We start from the raw sequence: 9,210 nt of genomic DNA on the forward strand, positions 1-9,210 counted from the left end.
GGTTTTTGGGGAGCGTCTCGACGCGACTGCTCCCGATCCGTCCCCAACTCCGTCCGCCTCTGCTTCCACTACTTCCCCTGCATCGACACCATGGCAGACGCCGCCGCCACCAAGAAGAAGGCCACGGACGACGCCGAGGCTGCTGCTGCCGCCACCGCGTTGGCCTGGCCAACCAAAGGGTGTGATTTGTTCATCCCTCGTTTACTCGTACTTGTGCTAGCCGTATATGTGCTGCTCATAGATGGTTCGCTCCTATGTTCAGTACGTGCTAGTATGCTTAGGTATCGCTATGAGATGCATACCGTATTTACCATGCTTACTGTTTACTCGTGGATTAGTCTAATCAGAAAAGTGCTAATATTTCCAACAGTTCTAAACGCTTTTGTATTAGTTTACGGAGGGAGTACTCTATTACATCTGTTATCTTTGATTTGTTTAGATACAAATATAACTTGGGATGGAGGGAGTACAGATTAATATTAAAGAGTACACTAGTACTCTCTTCGTCTCAAAAAGCTCGTCTTTGATTTGTCTAGATACAGATGTGTCTAGACACGTTTTAGTGTTAGATACATCCGTATCTAGATAAATACATCCTTTGTAAAGAAATATAAAAGCGTTTAGATCATTACAGTAGTGCTCTTAAGATCCGGGCACAAGCAGCGCCGTTCCTCTTGTCCCTGGCGGCTCCAACCCTAGCCGCCGCCAGGAGACGCCAATCTTCCAGGGCCGTCCTCCGGCGGCTCCCCTGCGCCGGCGACCTCGGTCAACGGTGGTGAGGGGGGTCGCCGGATCCACACGTGTGGATTGTTTTTACTTCCTCGTAGTCTAGGTTTTTAGACTGTTCATCGTCTTGGCTTCGGTGGCGACGATGACGGTGTTGAATAAAGATTCTTCGGATCCTTCCCTGACGAGGCCATCGACCCTATGGTTGAAGATGGATTTGGAAAACAGTCTGTTCAAGTAAGGATGGCGTGGCGGCGGCGGCATCCATGTGGTGGACCTGTGTCCTCGGGCTCCGCCGTTGCGACGGTGTTTGCTCCAGCATCGGCGCGGAGCTTGGGAGGTAGTCCAGGAACGGATGCAGACTGTGGTCTGCATCGACGACATCTGAAAGACAGAACATGTGCTGAGTTCGTGGTTCGTGGATGGCAGGTATGGTTTCCTCCTTCGGCGTCTTAGTCGTGGTGGGGTGCTAGATCTGGAGTTCGATGGCGTGTCCGAGGTGTTGCTGTCTGTTTCATTCAACGTCAATGGCTTCACTTTTGGTGAGCCACCTTGGGGGTCCGCAAAGCTGCATATCATCGATGGAGCTGCGTCGAGCTCGGGTGAGGAGGTGATCTGTCATTCTTTTCTTCGATGGCTGGTGCTGGTGCCGGAGGCAGGTAACGGGCGTTGGTGTCAAGCTCAGAAATGTTCTGCTATCTTTTTAGTTTTGTTATGTCGGTCATTATGTGACTTGTACTTTGATCTTCATAATATGAATGAGATACGTATTATCATGAAAAAAACAGTAGTACTCTTACGAATTAAAGTGCCAATTTCCTGCTATGAAAAATGCAAAGCTGGAGGGTCCGTTGCACACGCAGACACACACGGGACGGTCCGTTTGGCGTGAGCCCGTGGCGTGCGTGCGCGCCTACGCACGCAGGCTCCGGCCAAGACGGACGGCTCACGGCTGCGACCGCGAGGCCCCGGATCGGGACGCGCCGAGCTTTCTCCCCGTACGTAGGTCCAAGCTTTCTCCAACCCCAGTTCCTGGACGGATCGATCCCGCCCGCCACGCAGGCAGCCGCATTATCGTCCAGATACGACGACGCCTTGCCCACGCCCCGGGCCCAGGTTCACTCGCCACGCCTCCGGCCTCCCTTGCGGCCTTGCCCCCCTATAGCAATCCGCACGCATCGCGAGGCGCGTCTCGCGGCATCCCCTCCGCCCACGTGGCGGCCAAAGTCAGCCTCCCCTCTATATTACCCCTGTCTCCCGGGCGGGCAGTCCCACCACCACCATCTCTGTTCTCTCCTCTGTTCCTCTCGCACAACAGAAGAAAAACCAACTACCTCCTCCTGCGCTCCGGTGAGTCAGCACTCAGCTCGGCTCTCTCCTCCGTCAGCTGCTCTCCGGCGGCCGCGTTTTCCTTCCGTCAGAGGGGTTAACTAATTCGGGCGTCCTGAGATCACAGATGGCCGCAGCGGTGGCTGACGCAGCGGTGCCGGCGGCGGCGAAGGCGAACGGCGCCGGGGCGGGGTGCTGCGCGGCGAAGGGGCCCGGGTACGCCACGCCCAGGGAGGCCATGGAGAAGGGCCCGCGCGAGGGGCTCCTCTACGTCACCTGCGTCTACAATGGTACCAATCCTTCCTTCCGCCCGACCCTCCTCATGCAAGTTCCAGCACTGAAAAAAGGCTGCTCATACGCACGGCACGGCCAACGCACGCGCACACCGCTGACACCCGCAGTGCGGTTTGCGCCTAGATCTCGGGCGAGCAATTAGGATTCCGTTACAGGTTTTTATAATTAAGTATAGGGACGTAGAGTAGTACAGCAACAACAGCAGCAGGAGGAGGAGCTTGCACAGGCTTAACTTAACCTGGACTGGACTGAGAATCTGAGATGGACATGCCACTTAATTTAATCCTGGAAGTCTCTTTCTAATATACTCAGATTCCATATAACTCCTAGTTGAGAAAGAGACTTCCAGGATTAAATTCCTAATATTTGAAGCAAATGAGTAAACATATTAAATTCCTAATTTGGGTGTCAGAGATGACTAAATAAGGACAGGAAGAATATTGGCATATGCTTTGCTATTCTAACTTCCTAATAATAAGCCTTGGTCCACGCAAAAAGAAAAAAGAGAGCCTTGGTTCAGATCTCCGATTACTCCGCATATGGCAATTTTTTTCGTCAGAGATGTGCCATTTTTCGTGCTTTGGTGTAGACACTGGGCCGGAGTATTTTTAGCCCGTCGAACTTAATGTAATGGGTAACCATATAGACAGTCTTTAATTCTGATATGTAATAAGTACAGTACTATACATATGCACGCAGCATGCATGTGCCCTCCATGGCAGAAACTGCCATTGGCTGTTACACAAGAGCCCAAGTTGGCTGAGTCGTGGATCATTCAGAACCGTCTAGTTCAGTCCCTGTCTGTTTCTGAGCTTCACATGGCCTCCCTTCATGGCAGTTTCTGAAGGCAGAACAAACCATGTGAACATGACGAGATGTACGGGTGTGCCTTTGTACAGGTTGATTGCCTGATTGTGTGAAGTTTTGCTGATTGCCTGATTGTACTGAATTTTGCAGGTACTGGAATCGACAAGCCGGATTACCTGGCCACGGTGGACGTCGACCCCAATTCTGCGACCTACTCCCAGGTGATCCACAGGCTCCCGGCCACCCACATCGGCGACGAGCTGCATCACTCTGGCTGGAACGCCTGCAGCTCCTGCCACGGCGATGCATCCACGAGCCGGCGCTTCTTGATTCTTCCTTCATTGCTGTGAGTATCTATGGAGCGACGATGATCAGATGGACGAACGGTTGAATTTGAGCTGAGTCTATAATGCTGCTCTGGTGGCTCTTCACAGGTCTGGTCGCGTGTATGTGGTCGACACCGCGAAGGATCCAAGGGCGCCTGCTCTGCACAAGGTTGTCCAGGCTGAGGACATTGCTGAGAAGACTGGGCTTGGGTTCCCTCACACATCCCATTGTCTTGCAACTGGCGATATAATGATTTCCTGCCTGGGAGACAAGGAGGGAAATGCTGCTGGCAATGGCTTTCTCCTGTTGGATTCAGAATTTAACGTCAAAGGACGGTAAGTATTTTGCCCACAATTTTGGTACCATTGACATGGAAACATAACATAGGACTAAGCTCAACATTGCCTGACATATTATCACTTCAAATGAAAGCATCTCATGCTGATGCATATCAGAATTATCAAACCAATGCCTGCTGATTTACATCTTACAAAGTCTGCAGAAATGTTAGTTTTTAGAATCCTTAATATTGATGTCTTACTTTTGAGAAGCAGAAAGTTTGTAGTGGCTCCAGTTGTATTGATAAACCACTTGCTACTTGTAGTTGGGAGAAGCCAGGTCACAGCCCCCTGTTTGGCTATGATTTCTGGTACCAGCCTCGTCACAAGACGATGATTAGTTCTTCATGGGGAGCCCCGGCCGCTTTCAGGACAGGTTTTGATCTTCAGCATGTCCAGGATGGTCTCTATGGGAGGCACCTGCATGTGTATGACTGGCCTGGTGGTGAGCTCAAGCAGACTCTGGATCTAGGCAGTACAGGTCTTCTTCCGCTGGAGGTGCGTATCAAATACTAAAGAGTACAGAAGTCCAATAATTCACCCATATATCATATAACCATAGTTCTCATTTTGTCTTCTCTGCAGGTGAGGTTTTTACATGACCCATCAAAGGACACTGGCTATGTTGGCTGTGCTTTAACAAGCAACATGGTGAGATTCTTCAAAACTGCAGATGGATCATGGAGCCATGAGGTTTGTCCGCAATGACGTGCTAATGCCTACTTCTTTCACACATAATGAAGTTTATTTTCATTTTACTTACACTTCTTGTGCCTGTATTTGTAGGTAGCTATATCCATAGAACCATTGAAGGTGCGCAACTGGATGCTGCCAGAAATGCCAGGATTGATAACTGACTTTGTCATCTCTCTCGATGACCGCTATCTCTACTTGGTCAACTGGCTTCATGGGGATATCAGGCAGTACAACATTGAGGACCCTGCAAAGCCTGTGTTGGCTGGACAAGTATATGTAGGTGGGCTTCTTCAAAAGGGCAGTGATGTTGTCTATGTGACCGACGATGACAAAGAAGAGCAGTATGCTGTGCCCCAAGTCAAGGTAAACTCTATAGTACTCCTCTTAAATCTTAATTGATTCGTACATAAGTTACATTCTTCAAGGGGTAATGCCCGGTTCAAAAAAAAAAGTTACATTCTTCAGGATATCTTGTGTATCTTTTATACAAAATAACCAGATTTTACAATTCGATACTGGTTACATATAGTTCAACTGATGAGTGATTCAAGTACCTACTGGAACACATCCGGCTTGCAATGCTGCTATATTTGTTCTCAACTAAACCGAATGATCCAATGAAACTGCAATATTTGGAACATAGTTATTTCTAGTCACTCAACATTACTCTGACATACCATGTGTCTTGTATTCAGGGTCATCGGCTTAGAGGTGGGCCGCAGATGATTCAGCTGAGCTTGGACGGCAAGAGGGTGTATGTGACCAACTCTCTCTTCAGCCGGTGGGACGAGCAGTTCTACGGCCCTGACCTTCTCAAGAAGGGATCTCACATGTTGCAGATCGACGTCGACGCTGAGGAAGGAGGGCTGGCTGTCAACCCCAACTTCTTTGTTGATTTCGGGACCGAGCCTGAAGGTCCCTCCTTGGCCCATGAGATGAGATATCCTGGTGGAGACTGCACCTCTGACATATGGATCTAGGAGGAAGGGTGTAGGACACAGGCAGCTGGAGATCCATGGTGTTAAGCTCACTGTAATTAAAACGGTTTCTTCCCTGCCTGTGGTGTTGTATGTGATGTGGTATCAATTGGAATAAGTTCCTGATAGAACCTCTGACATTGGCTTCATGGGAGCTTCAGCCCTAATAAGAGTTGCCTCTGATTCTGAAATTTCTGATGCTGTTGAAGGCCTTGCTATATCTTCTGCTTGAAATTTTCTTATCGAGAATGATTGAGCTGGAAGCAAAGTAACACATGCAATTGCCCTATATTAACCAGAGATATAATGCTATTTCACCAAAATCAAATAGTCTTTCTTGCAACCAACAGCATGCATGATCTTGTAACCAAAATTACATATGTTAGTTGATTGGTCGGGGTGGATCTCCTTGTAGTTCCATGGTAGCTTACTAGTGCCTGTTTGGTCAGATGTCCAATCTTCTTCCCAACTGGAGTACTACTGGAAGGGAATGATGGTGCATTAGCTTACATTATACTTACGAGCATTTAAACTGTGTACATACAGATTTGATAGTATCTAACAAATTTAACCGACAGAGGCTTACCCTTACAAATCCCCTAACATTTGGTTCACCGACAAGATATATCATACGAGTGTCGATGAGATGCAAGCTTTTGCACCAGCACCTCTGCATTCCATTTCTATGTGATCAAACGGATTATTATTCTTCTCAAGGACAAATTCCAATTATCTGTTCAGAGTATTGCGAAAGGTATCTCCGGAGGAGGAGGGCGACGAGGAGCTGAGAGACTCCAGCGGTGAGGCCATCACGGGCCACGCATGGTAAGTTCAGTCGGTAACGATACAGGATCATCATGTATCTCTGTCTGTATGTGCATAGCTGCGGCGCTCATGCCGCCATGGCAGATGCTGAAGAAAGTCATCAGCCATCATAGTGTCTCGCCTGAAATCAGTTTCAGTCCCAGCTCTCGAGTGAATAACTTGACATTTGATTGTGTTGCCCCTTAATTTGCAGGAGATTTCTGTTCTGTTGGATTCCAGTTCATGTTACTGTATTATTTTCCTACCTGTAAGTTAGAATCTCAGGGGATTAAATCTGATCTGCATTCCCAACTAAATCCACAATTCCACCACAGAATGGGTACAAAGATAGTAGCATCTTACGTTGATAGGATGTGGTATATGATTCAAACCCAAACATGAATTCCGATCACAAGCACAACAAATACATTTGGGTGAGATTCATTAGATCCTGACGTATTGGAGTGAGGAGACGCCGTCGAGGCCCTTGGCCCTGTAGTGCCTGACCATTTCGTCCACCGTCGTGTTCCTGTACCGGGCGTTGCCGCCGTCGGCGACGATCGGCGCGAGCACCCTCGTCGACCCGTCTGTCCGGAAGAAGCAGGCCACCGACACCCTCGGCCCCGCGCTCTTGGCCACCACGCGGTGCTCCACGCTCTTGAACCTGTCGTTGGACAGGAGCTGCAGGTAGTCGCCCACGTTCACCACCAGCGCCCCCGCCACTGCCGGCACGTCCACCCACGCCGGGTTCTGCTTGTCGTCGTCGACGACGAGCACCTGGAGGCCGCCGACGGCGTCCTGGAGGAGCACGGTGATGAAGCTGGGGTCGGAGTGCTTGGTTGTGCCCAGCGTGAGGTGCGGCTCCGGGCACGTCGGGTAGTAGTGGCAGGCGAGGCTCAGCCCCTCTAGGCACGCGGCATCCTCCTCCAGGTGCCCTCGCCGGAGGCCCAGCGCCTCCGACAGAAGCCCGAGCAGCGTGCTCCCCAGCCGCTGCACCAGCCCCGCGAACTCTGGGACGACTGCCCTGCACGCCGGTGGGATTTCCTCGGGCGCCGGCGGCTCCGGCGCCATATCCATGAACAGGGTGTCGCGCCAGTTGGCCGCCGGCGACTGGAACAGGTCGAAGTTGCTCTGGTACCTCACGCGCCGGCCGTGGTCACGGGTGTAGTACGGCGCCTTGGCCTCCACCGGCTCCTCGATGAAGTTCCGCAGCCCCGCGAGCATCGCCGACATGGCCGCCTCCGGCACGCCGTGGTTCACCACCTGGAAGAAGCCTACCGTCTCCGCGGCCGCCTTCACCGCGCCGACCGCCGAGGCTCGCCCGGACGGTGTCGCGAGGCCGGCAAGGTCGATGACCGGGATGGCGAACTGGTGGTCGTGGTGGTGGGGCGCGTCGTTGAGGGACTCGGGCGCGTGGTGGAAGATGAGGGGGACGACCGTGGCTCCCGCGTCGACGAGGCCCTTGACGCCGGCCTTTGTGTCGTCGAACGCCTTGAGCGCGCCCAGGCGGTGGTCGGAGGCCATGGATGATTGGAGCTGGCTTCTGCAGTGTGTCGATCCTTTGAATTCAGTTTGTGCATGTGTGTGTGGAAGTGAGCGGTGTAGTCGTGGCTCTTTACTGATCATACATTCCATGACTGCTGACAGGCAGTGTATACGTCGACGTCTATCCGGATTTGCTGGAAAACCAAACCAACTCTTGTGGATTGTGGAACACACATCTCAAAGCGTCAATGTCTTCGGTTGTGTTTGGTTTTAGCCTAAGCTTGCCTTGCCAAATACATTTGGCTTGCTAATATTTTGGTCAAGATTTTACTATTCAATGATTTAGCAAGCACTGGCAAGAAAAATGAACTAGGTGTTGGAATATTAGGCAAGTTCATGATTAATTCCAGTAAATAATTCATGACTAGAAGAGATACTAGCATGCAATAATCTAGCAAACTAGAAGAACAGCAAGACATGCATAACAGCAGCAAACACGTAACAATAGCTGTAGAAACAGACATGAACAGAAGATGTTGGACGTACTGATCGTTAGCTATTATGGGTGCGACAGTGTTGATGACGATGTTGGCGACGATCTGCTGCTGACGGCGATGAATACGACGATGAGTAGCACCGCCCGACTTGGACGGAAGACGACCCGTGATGACGAATTTGAGCGTCCTCTCCCGGTGCAGGATCGCAAAGACGAACGGTTCCGGAGACCTGCTCTCCCACGCGCCGATGCACGCCGGCGTTTGGGATGGAGTAGACTACGATGGCGGCGCAAGTTGTGAGATGAGGCAAAACCCTAGGTGTTTTTCGGTGTGTCTCTGGCCGCAGCCGGTAGCTGTATATATATTAGGACCAGAGGCGGTATTGTGTCGCGACCACAATCCCAAACCGACTCGGTACAAGAAATCAAAAACTTGTCTGCCAAGACATAAAAATAAAACGGCAAAAGGAAGCTGCGCTCCTGCAAGGAGACGGACCGGATTTCGGCGGACCATTCACGCGCATGTCGCATGTACGCCTCGCCTCGCCTCGCCTCGCCACGCCACGCCACGCCACGCCACGGCCCGGCCAGGCGAGGCGAGCGAGCGCGCGCGTGTGGTTTTCCCTTTCTCTTCTCACACACCATTTAGAGTGGTGGAGAGAACCCACTATATAAAGAGGTCCAACTCTTCTTCAACTTCCAAGGTGGGACTAAACTTAGCACCACCACTTGCCATTTTACACATGGGCTTTGAGATTTCAGAAATTGCTATGGGCCTAGCCCATTAATTCTAACAATCCCCCACCAGATCTCAAATACCCATTTAGAGATTTGCCTTCTCTCATCACTTGTTTAATATACCAGTGTTTCAGCAGAGACTGTTAAGTTGAACTTCTGCCTAGAACTTTAAGCTACATCCATTCATAACTTG

The 9,210-nt window shown here is 50.9% G+C and overlaps 2 protein-coding genes across 2 annotated transcripts; one reads left to right on the plus strand and one right to left on the minus strand.

The window, feature by feature from the left end:
• The first annotated feature begins 1,848 nt into the window (after positions 1-1,848).
• LOC109741136 (selenium-binding protein 1) lies at positions 1,849-5,685 on the plus strand. The gene is made up of 8 exons (XM_020300216.3): positions 1,849-2,076; positions 2,183-2,345; positions 3,307-3,502; positions 3,591-3,818; positions 4,088-4,319; positions 4,407-4,514; positions 4,608-4,880; positions 5,213-5,685. Exons 2-8 carry the CDS (start codon positions 2,183-2,185, stop codon positions 5,495-5,497), a joined length of 1,485 nt encoding a protein of 494 aa, XP_020155805.1. The 5' UTR covers positions 1,849-2,076; the 3' UTR covers positions 5,498-5,685.
• An 898-nt stretch (positions 5,686-6,583) lies between these two features.
• Positions 6,584-7,940, minus strand: LOC109741141 (1-aminocyclopropane-1-carboxylate oxidase homolog 1). Its single transcript, XM_020300220.4, has one exon. It carries the CDS (start codon positions 7,931-7,933, stop codon positions 6,743-6,745), a length of 1,191 nt encoding a protein of 396 aa, XP_020155809.2. The 5' UTR covers positions 7,934-7,940; the 3' UTR covers positions 6,584-6,742.
• Between the last annotated feature and the right edge of the window lie 1,270 nt (positions 7,941-9,210).

Source organism: Aegilops tauschii, chromosome 3 (assembly GCF_002575655.3).
Source record: "Aegilops tauschii subsp. strangulata cultivar AL8/78 chromosome 3, Aet v6.0, whole genome shotgun sequence".
NCBI classification, from domain to species: Eukaryota; Viridiplantae; Streptophyta; class Magnoliopsida; order Poales; family Poaceae; genus Aegilops; species Aegilops tauschii.